Genomic DNA, 22,817 nt, shown 5'->3' with positions numbered 1-22,817 from the left:
ATTCGAATCGAAATGTGAATAAAGTATTTGTAATGTTAATGAATTTTTGGTGTAAGTATTTTGAATGTTTGGTAATAGTGTGGAATTGGATGATTACCAATATTAATGTTTGGTTATGTATAACATTATAATATGAATAAAAGTTTTTAAAATATAAAAATAAAAAATCAAAACAATTGATCCTAGTATAATGACATCCAACGCAACAATATGAACAAAAAATCAAAACAAAAATCTAAAAACATTAATTCAAACTTAAAAAGATGTAATGATACCCGTTTTTAATTAGAGAATAAGATTTTTCATTAAAAGTGTAATCAAATCTCATAGTTGTGTTTTAAAAAGTCGTCAACCAAACACTAACTATGATTTCGATTCTCATTCCTGATGTGTAAATCTATTAACCAAACACACCCAAAAACTTTTCGCACAAAATATATATAAAAAAAAGTGTAGACAAGCGAAATAAGTTGTTATTATTCGAGAGTAGATACATTTCGTTTGTGCTATATAATAGCCTTATGTAAATCACACTATAAAAAGACTCAATCAAAAATATATATTGATTAAAATCGAAATCATAATTTTTTAGCATAAAAATTATATTCATCTATTTGAATACTCATTTTGAATTTTGAAATATGATTCCAAATGTATTGTTACCTCGTAAGGTGGAATAGGTTTGACTAGAATAATGATTTTGTTAAGGTTGAGGATTGAACGAATGGAAGGGACACCAAAAGGTACTTTTCCTCATTGTCTCGCGCAAGTTATCGAAAATCTAACAGTAAAACAAAGCACCATCCATTTCTTGGTTTGAACAACCAACACCAAAATGCTACTTGTAGTTAAAGTTATGCGGCATTAAAGTTCATAATTTTTAATTCACAATAATGTTAATCCTTTTTTTAGTACTATTTGTAGTATCTGTTTATGAATACGCACAAAGAGTTAATATTGTCCCCACTTAAACTCAAACGCATGATTTCCCGTTTATGAAAGTCATTACGTGTCACTAGACCACAAGATTTTTTTTTTTTTTTTTTAACAGAACACAAGGTCATAAATTATATCAAATTTGTTAAAATTAAGATAAGGTATGATGGATGAGAAAATAATTAAAATTTATTAATTTGTTTATAACATTATAAACCTGGTGCATGTTTTAACGCCTTTAGCAAGTGTAAGTTTTGATGTAAATAAAATTGTTTATAATCAAAATTTTCATATATCATAAATAAAGAGAAATCAACAACATATACATATAGCTACTCTTATATTATATTGTTAATGGATAATTTCTAAATTATAGCTACAATGTATATTTAGTTATTCGATCAATTATTTAAAGTATATACATATAGTATGTCAATCAATTATTATTAAAGTGTTGAATTTGATCTTATTGGTAATTAAATATGTTGACAATATGTCACTTAATAAAGTAGTTGATTTAATCATATTATAATAAATAAAAGAGTAAATCCACATATCAAATAATTGACGAACTAAATTTACCCTATTATCATAAACACATTATTTTTCCCTATACTAATTGTAAATGATAAGTTTATTGTGTCAATCGAATCGGTGTTTATAATATCAAATATAACCGTATATGGGGGCAACTCTATCTAAGTTGGTCAGGTTGTTGACTTAGTAACCACAATACTATAAGGTCAACTCTTAATGGGAGCATACGAGTGACCAATTAGCCTTATTGATTTGAGCCGATCAATTATAGGTCAGAAAACTTAGATTGGTTTACATCATTTCTTGTGGTCATTTGCCAACTATGGTCATAGGGCGAGGTTGCCCATTGGGTAGTAGCATTTTATTCATTGAGTACTATCAACATTTTTGTTGCATCGAGTATTATCAATAATACATAATACAATATATATATATATATATATATATATATATATAATAAATTATTTGGATTGGCTGTGACTTAGAATGAGAAGTAGTTAAGTTTGGTGTTTAGCTCACCTAAAATCCAATTATACAAGGTTTCTTGCAACATTGACCATGTTTTCTGCCTTCCTACTCCATATTCTATTGGTAATATTGTATTATTAATAATATATATTTTCAAATTGGATAGCAATAAAATAAAATAAAATAATAGTAATAACATGGTCCACGAAAGAGTGCTTTGTTAAGAACGATGGGGTACAGTAGTCCGTTACAGCTCATCTACCGTCATTAATGCAATTATTATTTTACATTTTTATTCACACATTTTCACCACTAAAATGCTACCTTGGGCCTTGACCACATCACATAAAACCTCATCCATTGGTTGCAGAGTACAAGTTGCCTTTTCTCTTTATTCTTGCAGTCAAATAAACCTTCCTTTTTTTTTTTTTTCTTTTATAATTCAAATTTCTGTTTCATGTTATATCCTAAACTTTATGAATTTACTTCTAAATTTATGAAAAGACAAATTGAGTTAATCTAATTATTTTAAATTTTATTTTACCAAGGTAAAAGATACATTTAACGCCAAAAACAGGAGAAGAAAAAAGTTAATTATTCTTTAAAATACGGAGTAATATTTTTGGTATGTATCATTTGTTCTGGATAGAAAAAGAAAAAAAATTAGTAACACTTTTATTATATTTTTTTTTTTCACTAGTGGATGATAGAACAAAGAAAAAAAATAAAATTGAGTCATCTAATATCACTATATCACCAATTGTCACGCATATGTATGTATAGGAAGTAAAATAATAGTATAGGAGTTGTCACCGCATGCAATGACTGAATGACTAACAAATTTTCAGTATGGTTTCATTTGAAAACATAGTTAGCTTATCAATTAATTTTGACTTATTTAACTATTATTAGTTATTTGACTTAGTTAAACATTCAATATAAGTGTTTGATTAATTATCTTTTTGTAACATCTTAATCTTCCAAAATGCTAAAATTCAAAAAGTTGGTCAAAACAGTTTTTTTGATCAACTAATGCTATCAACTAGTCAAACCCACTAACTCAATCAGCTAATGTTACAATTGCCTATACATGAGTGTCCTAGTCTCATTTATGTAGTTTTTAGTTTTATTCTATTGTTGTATTTTTTTAATAAAAAAAAAGTATCAATTGAAAAATAAATAAAAGAAGGGAAAATTGTACTTTTCGTCTCTAAGTTATATGGCAATTGTAGAATACATTCATAAGCGTTGTTGGTTATACTGACTTTTTGTCTCAAAGTTATCATTGACGTTGCACTTATCTCTTTACTAATAAAACATTATATTAGTGATGAAATTTGCAATTTTAGCATAACTCAGGAACGAAAAGTGAGCACGAAAGGACGAAAAGTGCAACGCCAATGTTAACTTAGGGACGAAAAGTGAGCATAATCAACACTCATGTACAAATTCTACAATTATCCTATATAACTTAGGGACGAAAAATATAATTTTCTCATCAAAGAATTTATAGTAGTTGACTCGTGGGATAAACTTAATTAAAGATTATGGATAGAACAATTAAGTTGTTCAACATTATCATATCCCAAATGATGCGAACTATATATTAAGCTAACTAGATTATTTATTGATTAAAGTGATGTCAAGGGCAGGCTCCTAGTTAGAGTTGGTCAATGAACTCAAATATACAATCCAAGTCTTAACTATGATGAAGGCATTGAGGGATTAGATAAAGTTGGTCAACATCCCAAATGATGCGTGCACACTTGTGTGTTGGAAATTGAAATTATAGTTAGTGTTAATGGTTAACAACTTTTTAGAACATAATTATAGGATTTGATTATTCTTTCAACTAAAAATATCATTCTATAATTAAAAATAAGTATCATTTCATTTTATTGGTAATCTAATTTTTAAGTTTTGATTAGCGTTTTTAGATTTTTATTTTTATTTTTTTGTTCATATTGATTCTTTGGATGTTCTTATATTAGGATCAATTGCATTGATTTTTTGTTTCTATAATTTTAAAACATTTATTTCCATTATAGGATCATACATAGCTAAACATCAATATTGATAACTATTTCACCTTACTATCAAACATGCAAAATACTTTTACCAAAATCCATTATCATTACCAATTATTTGATTCTCATTTTGATTATGATTTCCATATGCGAACCAAACGCTCCCTAATTTCTTAATTTTTTAACTACACATAAGCGGGCTTACCCTGTCCTCAAGGGTAATAATTGTCAATTTCATTGTCTCCAAAATAATAATAATAATAATAATAATAATAATAATAATAATAATAATAATAATAATAATAATAATAATAATAATAATAATAATAATAATAAAAAGATAATGCTTTTTCCTTCAAAAAAAAAATAAAGATAATGCTTTTTTTTTTTGAAACAAGAAGATAATGCTTTAATTACTCTAATTATATTGTCCCTTGTTGAACATTTTAATTGAAAAGATTTGTATGTATAGTCATATATATGACCTAAGTAGTATCTGTTTAAATATACTTTCTCAACTTATTAAAGCATTAAGAGTCACTGGGGCTTGAATCTTGATTTCTCATTTGGGAGAGTTACTCTATGCCACTTGATCACAATGTCATTAACATTTGATATGTTTATTTTTATAACATTTTTTAATAACAAAAAAAAATTATTGCAATGTTACAAATAATAACATTCCATTTAAAATATTTTAGTTTATATAAGATTACGAGTTATAAATTTACCTCTACTATAGTCTATAAATAATCTAGTGTAATTAGGGTTTGTGGGGTGGGATTACATTAATAAGTATAAAGTTGCATATACTAAAAGAAACCGGGGCCCCGAGAAGCCAGCTAGTGAGTAGTGCGGTAGTGCCTAGTGAAGTAGTGAGGCCAAGGTTAATGAAACCGGGGCCCCGGAACCAACCAGCAACAGCTGCCTCAACAAAATATTTTGCTTTTGGATTGTTTGAGTTTGTCCCCCAATTAATGATGATAGGGTGTTATATATCAATAATGTTCAAGATCTTGACTTGCACAAAAATTGGATTTAAAAAAAAAATAAAATCATTTGCTTATAATCCAAAGAATGTTATCGAAAAAAATGTTGTAAGTCAGCCACTAATATGGTTTACAAAAAAGTTTTTTATAATTTGTAATTTTGATTAGTTTTTTTTTTCTATTATTATTGATTAAATTTTTAAAGTCAAAATAACTATTTATATGACACATTAACATTTATGCTTATATTTTTTATACCGTGCATCGCACGAGTACAATACTAGTATAATATCTAAAAACATAATATGTGTCAATACAAGTTATGTCGTTGATTTTTGTCCATTTTTTATATGCTAATAAATATATACATTTTGCTTTAATTGTTGTACATTTCATTTGTATTGGACAAAATCACCCTTACACCGTTAGTATTTAATATATCCAATTATCCACCAATCTTACCATACACCTACATCTATCATATCTTTTTCCTATTTTTAATTAAATATTTATATGAATGTTAAATTATATATGTGTATCATATATATGTGTGTATGTGTGCGCGCGCGCGCATATCAATATATCATATATGTGGGTGTTAGCTTAGTATTATTTGTAAATTATTATTATATATAAATATATTTTTTCTGATCACTATATTATTCAAATATATGATTAATTCAAAAGTATCATCACTTTAAGGAATTGCGAAACATAATTTTAACTAAGTTTTAAAATTTTGTTACTTAACAATGTTTTAATATTGGGCATAAGTTTTCGCGCATCGCGCGTACAAAATGCTAGTATAAGAATAAGGGTCAAATAAGTCATTAAACTACACACCAAATTGTAATTAAGTCATCCAAATGAAAAAGTTGCAACCGAATGGGTGTTGTGGTTCACTTCACGCGAACCCGTCGAGACTTTTGTTTTTCTTTGGTGGGACCCATAATTTTGATAAAAACCAATGCATTGTATGTAGATCTATTTTATTCTCTCTCCTCTCCCTCTCTCCGCCACATAAGTTTTGCTTCTTCAAAAATTACAATTAGGGATGCCCTAAGAGCATCCACATCAGTTTGATTTTTTACACAATTTTTTAGAAGCCAAATAGGAAAGAGAAAGAAAAAATGGAAGAAAATGGAAAAAAAAAAAAAGGAAAACAACAATTGTCAGAGCTATTTCTCTCTCCTTGATGCCCACGAAAAACCATTTCTTGCAGGAGTTAAAATTTGCTTCTTTCCCCTTCTCTCATAGCCACCCCACCATGGACTCTAAAAAAAAATCAAAAAAAAAAAAAAAAAAAAAAAAAAAAAACCACTAGGGTGGATGCTCTAAAGTGGTGTTCTTTTTTCCTTCGCTAAGATTTTTTTCCACTGTGTTTTTTCTTAGTCTAAGGTTTTTAACGAGGTAACCGGCGCAAGTCACGGATCGTATAGTTAGATTTTTCAACCCGAACCCTTCCTCGTTGACTCATCGTCAGGGCACGGATTGGGGGACTCTTGATGGGAAATATATCTCGATTTCAGCTTCCCTATACGATCATGCTCTCATTTATAGTCGGGTCAGGGTCAAACGGTTCGGGTCAGCGGGTCAAAATCAAGGTCAATGCTTGGGCCTATAAATAGGCCATTAGACTCACAAATTAGGGGTCCTTCCAACCTACTCTCTCTCTCTTTCTCTCTCTAGAATGAGAACTCTCTCACTTCTCTCTACAAAAGGCAAGAACAATTATGAATAAAAGAAGTTCACTTTGCTCTACTTTCTCTGGTCTACTCCATTGTTCATATATTTTACATACATACGGTATAATGTATACACGCTACGTACAACCCTGAATTAATCGTATCAGTTTATAAGAAATACAATGTGATGTGGAGAGAGATGAAAAAGACCTCCTGCAACGCATTAGGTTTTTGCATGTTTATGGGTCCAAACATTTTAATTTACTAAGCATTCAATGTCGCGTGAAGATCAAAATTGCGCCCAGCACGCGCTAGTTGGGTACGTTAAACAAGCTTTAAAAAAAAAATCAGCATTGTTTTATTTTTTCCTCTTTCATCCCATTTTCTCTTTCCTAATCACACTTACAAAAACTCCTCAAACACCAAAAAAAAAAAAAAAAAAAAAAAAACCACTATTATTAAAGATATATGTCCTTGTAATGCCAAACAAGTTTGCGGCGCTTTAATAGTTAATATTAGTTTCTGGGATATTAAATTATCAATTAAGTTAAAGAAATGAGTATATATTAAAATTAACTATATTAATCAACTAATGAAATGTTCCTGAGTCAATCACTCCATCTGATATATAAATAAATTATTATGCGGATTGCTATCAAAAATAAAAATAAAAAATTATTATGCGGATTAAGTTTGGATTCCCTTCCTATGGCCAAACTTGAGTAATATAAAATTTCCTATATATAAAACAAATACTTGCAAATTGACGATTAATCATGGCAGAATCCTCATGCGGCATGCGTATGCTATATATACATACATACCTACATATATTATTATTATTATTATTATTATTATTATTATTATTATTATTATTATTATTATTAAAATTCTTGTATTCGTTTATCCATTCAGTTGCATTAAGTGGTTGTTGGGTGGTTAAAACTCATTTATGCTCTGCACCTACGGACACTGCACATCTGCGTAAATGTCATTCTCATATAAGATCTTGCTTTTTACGTAAGCAACACTACTTATTTACTACACATGCATATATGCCCGCAATATTTTCTTCTTTTTTTAAACGTTGGGATTGATCATCAAATTTGTTACATTTTGATCTTATTTTAAACTCGTTAATGAAATTATAAGGTAGTTAAAATGATCTAATATTTGTAGAAGACAATCCAATTTAAACATGTTGGCAAATAGGTCGAGTAACTTGGTTAATTAGGTCTATAACAAAGACTATTGTAGTCAGATCAATTGAGTCCTGCCACTCTGTCATGCATATCATAAACCATCATAATTACCTAACATGTTGGAGGGCTGCGTGATACGACAACTAACTAAGATTGTCATGTCAGTCGACCGATAAGTTGTTATTAGACATGCAACTTGAATCCTATACAAATGCTTAATAGATTATGAAGTTAACTGATATTATTGAGGTAAACAATCAGCTTTAAATAGCATACAAGGGAGAGAAGATAGTAAGTAGTTCGCAGGTTGTTGTAACAACCCGTCTAACAATGCTACATAAAAAGAATGCAACTAGAACTAATCATATACAAAAGATGTCAGCCACCGATATCCTTAATAATGCTGTCTCAGCTCCCTGATTAACTATGACTTTGGATCATCAAAAATCTCATTCTTGATGATAATCTATCCGATCAAAATTGTTCGATCTTCTGACTTCACTTGTATAGCAATAGTGGAGTTAGTCCTATCCAATATACTTATAGTTTCTTGGGAACTTTTTTCTAACTTTTGAAACTAAACCGCTACAATCCAAAGGTCAAAAGATATAATCCTTGAAAAGTTTGGAGGGGGAAATGCATTGGCTCCCACCCTTACCTGTATGTGGGTCATCTTCCGCTGCGCATATATATACTTTAGCTGGTGGGGATAGTGATGCAGTTGGCACCCAAACATCCACTTAATTATATATATATATATATATATATATATATATATATATATGTTGGATTTGTTAGGTCATTTTTCATAAGAATTATGTATCCTACTATACACACAAACACGAACTTTTATCTTGTTTCTACTAAAAATATAAAACCAGCTGAAAATTTGAATTTAATGTCAAAAAATTCTATCATCATCAATCTCACCACTCATACGTAAACCGTTCAATATTAGCATTATTAACTACGTTTCCCCTTACTTGTCAATATGCACTTAACAAATTAATAAAGCCCAAAGTACAAATAAGTCACCCATATATACATCATATCGACTCAAATTACTTAGCTTTGTATACAAGTTTTTGTGGGCACATTTCACTGTTTACTTCCTCCGTTAGTCTCTAGAACAAGCGGTTAAGTTTATGATTCGAAAACAACATGTCGATTTTAATATATATATATATATATATATATATATATATATATATATGTTTGTACCTAAAAATACTTTTATATTCCCCATCCGAATTTACCATTCATAGGAAAAACCCAAACAACATATAGTTATAGTACGTGTCGTGTCTTGCTCATATTACATTATGATGATGATGATGGTCACCTGAAATTAGCACCGTACATACCCAACCAGTCAAAGGTAAGATTTTGAGGATGTTTTAAGTTTTTAATTCCCAGAACAAATTTCTTATTATTAAAAAAAATAATAACAATTAATGTCGTCATGTGCTGACAGGAAGTTTAATCTTTGACGACTTAAACTTTGTTGCAGCACGACCATATATATATATATGCTTGAAATTGGATAAACTTTCATTAACTGATCAACTAATTTAAAATAAGTTCAGAAATTTTACTTTTATTAATAACCACGAATAATTAGAATCATATCTAAAATTAAAATAAATATATTTCACAAGTTATCTCATCTACTAATTTCTAGATGTTGAGACTCGTAAATGGATCACACCTTTTTTTTGGACATGGGTTCCATCCATGTGACAATGGTTCATGGGAGTGACTTGTAATTATGTGAAAGTGACATACCAACGATGAGGAACATCATATTCTCTAGTCTTCCAAGTTTAATATGGTACCAAAGTAGTGAAATAAAAAGGTTCTTAAATGAATAACTACAAATACATGCATTTGTTCTTTTTTACTCGGCTTATTAGGGTCCGAATAGTTTTATACATTTGATGACAACTAAAATGGTAAGATTTGATGAGAGATAAACTGTGTTAAAAAACACTCTATGTAATAAATTAATTGATAGGGTGTTGACCAAAATAAAATTTATGATATTTTAGTACGAGATCTTATTTCACTTACTCAACCATACGTTCATAGAGCTATTAAAATAGTACTATTGATGAGTGTCATTGCTTGATGAGTGGTTGTTGATTTATTTCAAAAAAAAAAAAAAATCAAATCTATTTACGGACCACAATTGAACATCCCCTAAAACTGGAAAATCTTTGGCGACAACATTAAATGCCCAGCTACTCCGATCCCAAATGCCTAGTTACACTTAAGAAAATGTACACTTTTTAAATTATTATTATTTCTATAATAATTACGGGGTACTTTTTAAAATGTGATCTCCCAATTCTTAATTGAACAAAGGGGAAATTACTATTTTAACCCTTCAATTGTTTCCCAATTGTCAATGTAGTTTATAGTTTTCAATTTCAACTAATTTGATCTTTGAATTGTTTAATTTCGTCAATTAAATCCTTCGAGGATGTTTCACTTCTTTTTTCATGTCTTAAAAGAGAAGTTGAAAAATGATTAATTATATTCAAGTAGAAATAGACGACATCCAAGTCTACCGGGAATTTCATTGTTCTTCTTCCAATTTTGCCATTGGCTTTATTGTTGATGACATCAAAGAACTTGCCAAGTGCTTTCCTCGTATTTGTTTTTTGTTCCTTAAATGTTAATTGAGTGAATTGTGTAGCCTATGTTTTTTTTTTTTTTTTTTTTTTTTGGAATACTATTGACGCCATTACAAGGTAGTATCCGTTCTATACTTTCTCAATCTATTGCAGTCTAAAGAGTCAAAACCCCATCAGTAGAGTTCGATCATGTGACCATCCCTCAAGAGGAGCCATAAAAGGTGCTTGGCACCTATGTTTTAGTTAGGAAAGTCGTTTTTATGCATGATCATTGGTTCTTGACTCCCCTAATATTGTTATTGTTGATCTTTTACAAAAATTCGAAAGAGTTGAAGGATATGAAATGTGTCAAACATTTGTATGACTATTCAACAAAATTTGTGTTTCAAGTCTCTAAATATGCACTTTAATGTATAATTAAGCGTAATTTGCTCGTACAAGCTTAACTCACTGGTTCAGTAAGTAGTATTTGTGCTCACTGACATTTGGCTATGTCTGCTGAGCCATTAAGTCACCATGATTTTCTGATATGTGTATATGATAAAATTAAGTAAATAACAGATAATGCTATACATTTGAACCAACCACTTTGAAGTGGATGGGCAAAGGCCATATATTCAACCAAATCTTTGGAAGTGTAGAAAGCCTCCAAGCAGTTGATACACCCATCTTCAAACATTATCTACAAAATCTACGGCTACAAAGACAGGTAGGTAAAATCCTCTATAACTAACATAACCAGCCTAAAAGAGCTGAAGTCGAAAGGATAAACACAACTTCAGATATATATAATACACAAGATGATAATAATAGCACAGCAGGAAGTGAACATTAGATCCTCTGCTGCGTTTTTGTTAGTGTCGGGACCAAAACGTTTCTTCTCTAAGGTTTTCGTCTCTCATTTGCAGACCGTCTTCAGTCTCTTTGCCGCCTGCACGAACCCCACGATCACCTGCAACTCGTCCAGTTGCTTCACCCACAGAAGAACAAATCAAGAATCAGTGGCATTAGACCAGAGGGTTCAAAAACGCAAATTCAACGACTCCAAATGATGTGTTAAGCTAAGCTAATATAAACGGAAATTATGTTCCCTAATCTCGGTTGAAATAAGCACCTGTGACATGAAGTGCCTTTGGACAATATCAATCAGTTGCTCTTTTGACGGGTTAGGTATGGAACCCACCTAAAAAAGGGAGCACAAAAGTAAGGATAGAGGAATCCAATCATACCCCCATAAAACAAATTCTAAAACTAATCTCGCAACTTTAGATAGAGACTCACGAGATTAAAGTGTCGCAAATATCTCCACAGTGCAGCCATCTCAAGTTTGCTGAGGTCAACTTTCTGCACCACAAGAGAGATATTTTCAGTACGAAAATAGTGCAATTTGGCCCAGAGTCGGCCTACAAAAGTATCTTTTTTTCCTTGACAGTAACAAATGCGTTAACAGGAGACAATAAGAAACGTGATTATAGCAGTTACTGATTTCTAAAGCCTCCATACCATGGACCGCTGAGTAGGAACAGAGCCTTTGGACTGTGCGTCACATGAGAGAGACCGGCACATGGTCTTGTGAGACTGCCCAGACGATTTAAGCATGCGAGGCCTCGATCTATTGGACTTTTGAGTATCATCAGATGCTAAAGAAATAAAGAACAGCAAGTACATGGATTACTTAGTGGTCAGCAAAAGGAGAAAAGGGGAAAAAAGAACTCGTAAAGAACTGTGAAAACACAACTAAAGAGCATAAAGAATCCTATGTTACAACCCGTAGAAAAAAACATATACAGAGTAGAATAGTAGTAAGCCACTTTCACATGACTAGAAAATTTCACAAACAAAAAAAGCAAATCATGAAGATAAAGTCATGCCGGCATTACCAACTTTTTACAACACTAGAAAGTTTTTATATCAGAAATCATTTTGCAATAACTAATTCCATCCACTGGTGAGACAGACACATATATTTCTCTCATTCTCTCATTCTATTCGCACAATTGCACGGCTGTACAAACAACATAACACTCAAATTAAAGAAACACAACCAAATAAAACATCTCGGAAATGGAATAAAATATGACAGCACATCAGAATCTACCACTGAGAATGAATAATTCACTCACCCATATCAGAACCATTCCACTGAAAATTCTCGAATTCAAGGTCATCATCTTCCTCATTTCCAGTAGGAGCTTCAATCACACTTAGAGCATTCCTTTGCAGCTTAACCTCTATGCCATTTGTAAGCACCTGCAATTTCATTCATCGAATTATCTTATAACTAAACACTGCAAGTGTGCAATCCACACTACTAGCAAATGTGAATAGAGCATTTCAATTGATTATTTTATTTGTGCCATTCCAATAAAGACTAAATGGATGCCAATCTGCAAGATAGATATTTAGCTTTATCAAAAGTCCACAAAAACAACAGAATTCACAGTCCCTTTTCCCATGTATTCGATGAGGGAATCTTGAAGCATTGATAAATAATAGAGAATGGAGAAAATCACAGTTCAAGACAATACCAGGGCACTAAAAACAGTAAAAAGAAGAAGTGAATAAATTAAATAAAAATTCAAATTAAAGAGCGTACATTGGAAGCAGATTAAGCCAAGATCTAATGCAATTACTCCAAAACATGAAAAGAATCAAACTTTTTGGAGGGAATTACCAGCCAATGCCATCCACCAAGGCCAACAGCTTTCTTGACCACACCCTCAAGACCCACGAGCACGGACTTGGTACGGTTGTTTCCGGTGACAACCACCTTGGTGTGGCGAGGCAGCACCGTGAGCTCCTCCTCACTGCTCTCCCCGCAGCTCTGCAATTGCGAGAACCCACCAACGCGATGCACTGAGCTACTCTGCACTGTTTCGAGCATGTTTCTTCCCTATTTCAGCCGGGAGAATTTGCTTCAGAACTCCGCGAAATCCTGCAATTCAGCCCAGGAAAATGGAACCCACAGAGAGATCGCGCATTGTGGAGTTGAAAAAATGCAGTCTTGGAGGGAAACGAGTAGGAAAATGGTGCGAAATTTGGGATTTTTTGAGAAGAAGAAAACACAGTGGTTGAAGAGAGAGAAAGTGGACAGAGAGAGGATGAGAGTGACAGTGTTGCGTGTGTGTTTTTTCTACCTCTTTTCTCTCTCTCTCTCTCTCCCCCTTATTATTAATAATTTTATTTTTTTTTTTGCATATATTAATAATTTAATTTAATATACTCCGTAATAATAATTCCTTCGTTGCTGTAGTAGGCTACGCTATGAATCCCAATGAGCTCAGATCAACCAATCAAAGTACACCACATAACAACAAAAGAATTAGTTCAATTTTTTGTCCTAAATTTATATTTTATAGATAATTCACTTTTAATTTTTTATTTTTAATTTCAAAATATTGTCGGTTTTCCTCTTCAAAATATCTTTTTAGTCTTAATATTATTATGTCATAATAATTTTGGTCCTCCATCAACTTTCTTTAGTCAACTTACTTTATATAAAAAAAATCAAAATGTCATTGTATTTAACGATAAAGACAGTCACATAGATGTTATTGAGCTACAAGCTACTTAATTAAACATTGTATTTAATATACTTTCAAGTTTCAATTTCATCAATATTGTTAAGTGTATAATACATAAAATATTTAAAAATTTACAATGTTGATCAACGCTAATTTTTCTTGCATAGGATATAAGCTCAATCCAATACAACCTCAGAATTTGAACTTTTTGCAATAGCTTTTCGTTACTAATACTTTAGAAATTTCTTATAAAATATAAATGTATATTTTCAATTAACTTTTCAAGACTTTCTTAACCGTTAAAGATAAAACGCGTTCAGGCAAAAAGTTGTTGATTCAGCCTGTTGACCCGCTACTGTTTTATTTCATAACGTATTGACTAATTTTGTTTTTCTTCTTTATGTTTTATGTTATTAATATAGATTACGCAGCGAGAATATCGATTATATATACATAATCAAATGATAACATAGTAAAAAGTAATGACTAATTTTAACTGTCTATCAAAGTTCATCAATGCTGGAGGATTTTTGTTTAAAGAAAAAAAAAAAAAAAAAAAACACGATGTCAACTTTATAAACATTAAAAAGTTTAAGAGCATATTTTGTTCTATAATTATTGCAAACTTAAAAATTTTAGTAATGGTAAGATTCTAACATTTGATTTATGAATGGTGTAGATGTGTCGGCACTTCTTACCGGATTAGTGTTCTCACCCGAACCCTTCATTTGGCATATATAAGTGGTAGTACAAATTGTAATTTCTTTGAAAACCAGGGTCAACTACTAAACGTCGTGAGTACATAATACCGCATATAGGTTATAGCGTGGTGACCTTCCCACAGTCTTACACCGTATGTGTCGACAATGGAGTACTTGGAGGGAAGCACAATTTCCCAAAGTCTCCAACGGAAAAGAAAAATAATGTGATGTGAAAACGTTACAAGACGGAAAAAGAGGTGTAACGGTACCGAAAATTAGGGCAGGTAATTCAATTCAAAATTTTCGAATCAAATCGAATTGTATTGAACCGAATGCAAATATGCAATCGAACAAGCCTCACCTGCTGCCCTCGCCAAGTTCATATGCTTGCATATGTATATGAACTTTTCTCATTAGTTAAATTTAGGCGGTCAACATAATTAATGCATTCAATAAAATTAGAATTTAATTTTTGTTGTATGTCTGTAAAATGTGACTTTACATGGCGTTTGGTTAGAAGTAAGGAATTGAAATTCAGTGGGAAAAGAATAAGGTGGGAATAAAGTAGGAATTCAAATTACATTGTTTGGTAGGGATGAATAGAATTATTGGGTAGGGAATGAAAGAAGTGATATAAAGATTAAAATGTCCTTGTGTAATAATAATAGTAGTAATAATTAATGGTACTTTTGTCATTTCATCCATTTTTTCTTTTCCCATAACCACCGAATTGCAATTCATAGGGGGGTGCCCATGAATTGCAATTCAGCAAAATGAGGGAATTGCAATTATGTGGAATTGCAATTCCCTCCAACCAAACAGCGTAATTGTGGATTTCACTGAATTGCAATTCAAATACAGTCAAATTACGCCCAACCAAACAGGCCACATTGTTGAGCATGAGAATTGATGCATGATGTCAATCTGTGTGGCCATTGTATGACACTTGAAGTGAAAATATTACATATATGAGTAAAACACTATTGTTCATGGTTATTGACTTATGGCCATGTTCTATTCATTTGGATGGTTTTATTTTTTCCTTATATTTTAATTATATCTTGCTGGTTGATTTGGATATGAGCAAAAAAGTTTGTTGCACTATATAAATAAATTATAAAAATACTCTATCTTGGTCCATTAGAGTTCTCCAATGTTTTTTTTTTTTTTTAAACATGTTATAATCTCATTAAATGAGCTTAGTTGAACTCAATAGATGCATAATAAATTTTTAATCTTAAATTATTAATAAAAAGAAAAAAACAAACAAATAAATAATTATTTACGCTAAAACACTAAAAAAAATTGAAAATTGAGGTTCCTAACAATCGAACTAAAGCTAAACCAAAATTGAGATTAACGATTAACGAACCGAATTAAAATATTAAATCAAATGGTTTCATTTTTTTTTTTTTAAACTAAACAAACTGAAACTGAAAAATCGAAGTGAATATCAAAATTCAAAAGGTCACCCTACCAAAAACTTGTCGGAGGGCCCCACTGCACGACAAACACTACTGCCCGTCGGTTTTGTATAATTCAATTAAAAGAAGAAAAAACCAACTCAAATTTATTTATTTTTTTCAAAAAAAAAAAAAAAAAAAATCAATTAACTAGTCTTAAATATGAAAATTATTGCTTTACTAACCGTTATAGGATTTATTATTCAAATTTGACTAATCACAAAAAATAAACATTTAATTTTGTTGTTCAATTGAAACATATTATACAATTTACGAAAGCAGTGACAGATTTAACTTTATAATAAATTTTGTCACATCTTTTTCTTCTTTTGTTCCATACATACATACACAAAGTTGTGAATGCTTTAGAAAAAAAATCACTTTTGATCCATTGACTATAATCCATGAATCATATGAGGTCCTTAATTATTAAAATTATTTAATTATGTACATAACTATGTAATTTTTATCATATTTGATCATGCCGTTCAATTTCCTAGCGAATTATATATATTAATCAATAGACTAAAAGTGAAATTTATTCAAAATCTATATATCCACATTATATAAATTAAATAAACCATTAAAAGTTGAAGGTAAAAAATTTAAATCCATATTTTATTTCTTTATTATAGTGACATTTGTTTTTTTTAATCAAATTGATTATTTTTTATTTAGGAAAATTTTCAAGTCAATCAAATCTGATATAAACTGTTGAAACCGACAGCATATGAAGCATAGTAAAGTTTGATGAGAGCGAAATATAAAATTAAGTTAGCTTACGATTGGTGAAAAAAATAATTGAATATTGCAAAAATAACCGGCCCCAAAAATCGCACTTTCTCTATCATAATTTATTATTCACTAATCAAATCATTTAATTTTTGTATTTAATTATATTTTTAAGATAATTTTTTAAAAACACTTTTCGTCCCTAAATTATACGATAATTGTAAAATCCGTTCCTAAGTGTTGATTATGCTCACTTTTCGTCCTTAAATATCAATGGCGTTGCACTTTTTTCTCCATTTACTAACAAAACATTAGGGATGAAAAATTTGTAACTTTAGTATACCTCAGTAACGAAAAGTGACCATGAATATTTAATAAAAAGACGAAAAGTTCAACGCTAATGATAACTCAAGGGCAAAAAGTGAACACGACCAACACTTAGAGATGATTATACAATTATCTTATAACTTAGAGACGAAAAATGTAATTTTCCTATAATTTCTAAGTACACAAAATATTGATATTAATATTAAATATTATAAACATTAAATTTTAAACAATACAAATAAAATATTGTTAATAGAAGTAGATATTTAAAATGAAAATGAATAAAATAAAACAAAACAAATAAATGTCACACGTGTGTTATACTATTGCACGGATCTTATATGTGAGACGGGTCGGGTCGGGTCAAACAAATATACAAATGTAATATTAAATCATGAATAAAATGTTTGTTGCTTATAAGGGAAAATATAATACTTTTAGATTTTGATGTAAAAGTATTACTTTTTAAATAAAAAGTAATATATTTTCTCTTATAAGTAATGTTGCACTTATAAAGGAAAATGTTATACTTTTGATGAAAATTTTAATACTTTTATATTAAAATGTAAAAGTATTACATTTCCTCATATATGTAATAAATATTTTATTTTTAATTAAGTATTACATTTGATCATGATTTTTGAATGTATACATTTAGTATAACTCTATTACAATAACACATCCACTAAAACTCAAACTCACAACCTCTCATATGGGAGTGTAATCTTTGTGCCATGAGACCATAAGATCTTGGCCATACATTAGTTTCATTTTAACAATATTAAAGTATCACTTTAATTATACTACAGTTCCATTTGACAATACGTTGTTGAATGAGATATGTTTTTTAGTTTCATTTTTCACACACACTAATTTCATTTTAACAACACTAAAGTTTCATTTTAATTATACTATAATTTCATTTGACAACAATGATCTACAAACACTATGGACCATGGTCTACTGTATAACAACCGTTGATAATATAAGTATTATATTCATATTGACCCAACTCATTTTACAATTCATACAATTTTTTCCCAATAAGAAAAGGTGGGACATTATTTTAGGTACTTGGCTTCCCAATACAAAATCCTTATAGTAAAACTCATCACACAAAATATTTATAATACAATATACTTTTCTTGTTTAATATATACTTTATATTACACAAAAATAAAATTTATTAAGTGTATACTTTCAGATATACTATAGTATATTCTGTATATGCGAGTCTTTCTTGTTGCCAAAAAAATTGTGTAAATTTGTAATGATCAAAATGTTGAAAACTGAAAAAGCATATTGCAATAAGAAAATAATAATAAAGGCAATTACGGAGTATATGATAGGGACAATAACAGAATACAAAAGGAAGTCAATGAATACCGGAGATGAGTAAATATTTGTAAAAATTTATAGTAATATAAAATATAAAAATAATAAAGACCTCCAGTTGGATCCAACAAATACGACATAAGTTCGATTGCTTCATTTTTGAATAAAAATATATTTTATATGGTCCAACATAAGTTGTTTTGTACTTTATGATCGTGTGAATAACTAAAAGTTACTAATTTGACAAAGAGAATCAAATGATTTTTAACATTGAAGTAAATTTCTTTCCAAAAAAAAAATAAACATTGAAGTAAATTTGACTATTTGAGTGTAAATCATATTATAAAACTTATAAACATCATATATTTTTACCAAAACATGTCATTTTTTTCTTACATGTAAGAGCATCGATTGCCTGATAATATTAGATGCATCGGATTCAAAGTTCACGTTGTCAAGTGGTAATAGGTAACTTGTACAATTTTCCTATAACTTAAGAAAGTTTTGTGATGTACTGAATTTCACATCATAATAAAAATAAGAATCATATCGAGTCACGTTTAAAAGTGTGGCACTCACAAAATAGCAACCTATTACAAGAGTGTTGAGAACTTATAACACATCAACAAACTACTAAAAATATGAAACTAGAAGGAGTTATTGTCGTATAGGGCCCTTCGAGTATAATCGTTTTGTCACGTTTAGTCTTAAACTTTCAAATTGACCATCCATAGGTCTTCGACTTTTAAATTGTTACCACCTTCAAGTTTACCACCCATAATCCTTCAACTTCCAAAATTTAACTAGTCGTGGTAATCCTGAAAGGACCATGATTGATTAAAATCTGATAGTTGAAGGACCATGAGTGGTTAACTTGGACCACGGGTGGTCAGTTTGAAAGTTGACTAAACATGACAAAACCACTATACTCGGAGGACTGCAGATGGTATTAACCCCTGAAAGAAGCTAAGAAAATCAGTGACAATTGTAGAGCATTTTCTTCATACATGACCCTTTAGTGGCATTGTGATTGCAGATAAACTAAGAAACTTGACCGAGTGTGTTCCTTCTTGACCTCATAGTAATAACTTATTACCACGAATCCAAGAAAGAACACCCGCGCTCAAGTTTCCTTAGTTTTTCTACGATCACAATACAGTTTCTGTGCGACTCCATGTACTCTGAGATACAAAAATAATTTTCACATTTCAGTTATGTTACGAGTAAAATAAGCAAAGCAAGACAAAAATATACACCTTCAAATGAAAATATATAACACCATATCGAACAATGCTTTATTTTATGGGGAATTTTTCGTACACTTGAGGGAAACGAGCATTGAACTCGAGACTTTTCCTATGGAGACCTAAGGCTTATACTGCTTGACTATAAGTTTATGAACTGTAAATAGCTGTGGTCTGCTGACATTTCATCACACTATAGAAGAAGAAAAAACTTGTTTTCTTTTGGCTAAGTGGCTGTCCTCCAATAAACAGCTGTTCTAGCTAGGGGGATAATGGTTGTCACTTCTCACTAATTTAAACTATCTTCTACCTTTCTTTATGCTTATTATTTGTCTCTCTCTCTCACAGGCACACAGGCCACAGCTAAGGCTAATAGCATAACATTGAGAATCTAGAAAGGGAGAAAGCAAAGGTACTTCTTAAACTTGTTCTTCGTGGCTGCTCGATGAAGAGGGCCTCGGCCTCCTAATGGCTGGGGTTGTGGCGGCTTTATATGGATGTTGGAGTTGGTTGATGAAGTTGGCCGAGTTTCAACTGCTGCCTTGCTTCCAGTGGCTTTAACGAGGGATCCTGTCAATGCCATTATATTACACGTTTTCAGAGTTATCGATTCATAAATGGAAGAATATAAGTCTTGATTCTTGAACAATTATAGTCGTTAAATTTGACATACCTGATGGGGCGAGCTGAATAATCACCTCGTTTGGTTTCACCGGTCCCATATTCTTGCACTTGTAGCTGGAGCCCTTTCCCTTCGGGTCTCCATTATTGTTGTCATCATCCATGTTTCTCACAGTGGCAAAGAAGTCATCTTCAGATGCGAAGCTATTATGGTGACTTGAATTTCCTGAACTCGAGGAAGGGGAGAGTTTGCCATCAAGATCATTCATTTCCAAGAAGTCGCCAGTTATTATATCTTCAGGATCTTCAGCTTTGTTGGCTGCAGGCAATGCCCCAATGTTCCCAGTAAGATCATCCAGTTCTAACCCGTCTTCCATCAGCAGTTGATTGATTAAAGCTTCGTTACGAGGATCATCAATAGCTTCATCAACTCCAGGCAATTGTGTGCTGCCTGCATCCTTGCTCTTCGCCTACAGAAGAAGCCGGGGATTTTAGACTACAATATAAGGTGTTCAAACAGAGAACAACCGAAGGGATTTGAGCAGTAAGAACCTGAGATTCACTTGTGGAACCTACTCCTGAAGCCCGGTTAGCATTGGGAGCACTCGACAACATTTTCACCGATGGCATGTCGTTAGGGCTCCCACCACAGCATTGGAAAACCGTGCACAATGATCTAGATTGCTGCAATTCAAACCAAACCATCAATACACTAATGGGCTTGCCACGATAATAGCAATAATAAAGAAAATCAAGAATACTAATATGGTGTGAGTGAACACCTTCGGGTTCTTCTCACTATATCCTCCCTTCTCGGTCTTGTACTCCTGCAAAACCCAGCCAGTTTTTCGTCCATTAGGGCCTTCAAAAAACTCCAGCGTAGACCTCCAACCATAAATGGAACCATTTTGATATATCCGACTAGCTTCCCCTTTTGCTTTCCAGAATCCATGCTCCGACTTCTTTGACTCAGTTGGTTGTACTAGGTACCATATTTTAGCTGCACACATCACAATTCACAAACCATTGGTAAAATAGCCAATCTTTTCAAGAACTTTGTGCACCAAAAGAATTGGTAAAATAGCAATTCTCAAAAGTAATCTGTTACATGAATTTATGCTTACACGGCAAATTTGAAGGCAGGAAGTGGTATGTATTTATGTCTTCAGACACGTTATTTGGGAGAGCAGACCCATTTTTAACTTTTTCGAGAAGTAAAAATATCTGCTCATCAGTCCAATACAAATCAATAGCATCAGGAGGAGTAGTTGCAGGGGGGCACATGGCTAACAACCAGGAGAACCAAACCAAACAACGAATCACACCTCCGTCTACATAGATCAAAAGAATGTTCTCAGAAAACCCATAAACAAAACAGAACATGTCACATATGTTGATTCATTAAAGAAATCGAACAACATATAGGAAACAGCAACAGGTCGAAGCAAAAGCAGGCCAAAACTGATTTAATCCCTTGATCAACTACTGTCTTACAACTCGATCCTACCATCGCATCCAATTATATCAAACTATCAATCTTGGGGTGTCACAGAGATTTGTTAAAGAAATCTAATCTAAACTAAATTCTTCATAGATTGAGTTTAAACAGAAAAGGTAAAGAACCAAATAAAGAAGATCTTATAAGAAATCCAAAATTAGCTTAATTTACTAAAAATGATGAAGCAACAGCATGACCCATTGACTTAGCATTGACTCCAAAAGACTAACAACAAATTTGTATATAGGCTCAACAAATTTCTTCAACCTATGATGGGAAAACCATCAACCCCCTCCCCTATACCTCTACAAAATTTGGAATTTACCATATTAACAGAAAACCAAACAACCCATGTTCCTCATAAAATCCAAATTTTCTCCTCAACAACAAACATAAGAGCAATCTAAAGATGAGAATCATCAAAGGCGTTCAAGAATCAGGAAGGAAACAACAAAACAAGAATCATAAAAACCATCCAAGAATCAGGGATCAGGCACAAAGTAAATCACAGGTTATCCGTACCAAGAATTAAGGAAAATAAAATGCAAAAAGGTAAAAGCTTTGAACTTTGGAAGTGGGCTAAGGATAATTCGGAGGAAAATACAAACCTTGATTCTCACTCTGCCCCTCTCTCTCTCTCTTTCTTCTCCTTCTCTCACCTCTCTTAGCCACTACTCAAAATCAAAACCACCGCTTTTGCTTTTTATATAGAGATTGTCGAGTTGTTTTGGAACCGTGGTTAGTTGATTGACCAATGACATTGTTTTTTCTTCTTTTCCCAGAAAATTTTTCTTGATACTTCGTTGCTCAGCGAACTTAACAACGGCATAATTCAAATTAAGTTAATTAATTAAAATTTAACTGTAAAAGTATCGAAATTTACAGTAAAAAG

General features: G+C 31.4%; 2 protein-coding genes across 2 annotated transcripts; both read right to left on the bottom strand.

Moving 5' to 3' along the window:
• Positions 1 to 11,048: 11,048 nt before the first annotated feature.
• LOC109170301 lies at positions 11,049 to 13,629 on the bottom strand. Its single transcript, XM_019319351.1, has 6 exons — positions 13,155 to 13,629; positions 12,604 to 12,730; positions 11,984 to 12,120; positions 11,762 to 11,824; positions 11,595 to 11,663; positions 11,049 to 11,450 (listed from the first exon to the last, which is right to left on the bottom strand). Exons 1-6 carry the CDS (start codon positions 13,362 to 13,364, stop codon positions 11,379 to 11,381), a joined length of 678 nt encoding a protein of 225 aa, XP_019174896.1. The 5' UTR covers positions 13,365 to 13,629; the 3' UTR covers positions 11,049 to 11,378.
• Positions 13,630 to 19,091: 5,462 nt separating this feature from the next.
• LOC109170302 (NAC transcription factor ONAC010-like) lies at positions 19,092 to 22,585 on the bottom strand. Its single transcript, XM_019319352.1, has 7 exons — positions 22,534 to 22,585; positions 21,552 to 21,756; positions 21,210 to 21,427; positions 20,980 to 21,111; positions 20,480 to 20,897; positions 20,223 to 20,376; positions 19,092 to 19,743 (listed from the first exon to the last, which is right to left on the bottom strand). The coding sequence occupies exons 2-7, from the start codon at positions 21,709 to 21,711 to the stop codon at positions 19,686 to 19,688; spliced, it is 1,140 nt and encodes a 379-aa protein (XP_019174897.1). The 5' UTR covers positions 21,712 to 21,756; positions 22,534 to 22,585; the 3' UTR covers positions 19,092 to 19,685.
• Positions 22,586 to 22,817: the final 232 nt, after the last annotated feature.

This window comes from Ipomoea nil, unplaced genomic scaffold (genome assembly GCF_001879475.1).
Source record: "Ipomoea nil cultivar Tokyo-kokei standard unplaced genomic scaffold, Asagao_1.1 scaffold3321, whole genome shotgun sequence".
In the NCBI taxonomy this organism is placed as follows: Eukaryota; Viridiplantae; Streptophyta; class Magnoliopsida; order Solanales; family Convolvulaceae; genus Ipomoea; species Ipomoea nil.
The sequence above is the reverse complement of the archived record's forward strand: the minus strand, read 5'-3'. Positions and strand labels throughout refer to the sequence as shown.

Coding starts and splice junctions, on each gene's coding strand:
- LOC109170301 (XM_019319351.1), bottom strand. CDS start 13,364: ATGCTCGAAACAGTGCAGAGTAGCTCAGTGCATCGCGTTGGTGGGTTC. Junction 11,825..11,983: donor TTCCTACTCAGCGGTCCATG/GTATGGAGGCTT, acceptor CTTGTGGTGCAG/AAAGTTGACCTCAGCAAACT. Junction 11,451..11,594: donor AAAGGCACTTCATGTCACAG/GTGCTTATTTCA, acceptor CTGTGGGTGAAG/CAACTGGACGAGTTGCAGGT.
- LOC109170302 (XM_019319352.1), bottom strand. CDS start 21,711: ATGTGCCCCCCTGCAACTACTCCTCCTGATGCTATTGATTTGTATTGG. Junction 21,428..21,551: donor CCTGCCTTCAAATTTGCCGT/GTAAGCATAAAT, acceptor TGATGTGTGCAG/CTAAAATATGGTACCTAGTA. Junction 19,744..20,222: donor ACGAAGAACAAGTTTAAGAA/GTACCTTTGCTT, acceptor TTTGTATCTCAG/AGTACATGGAGTCGCACAGA.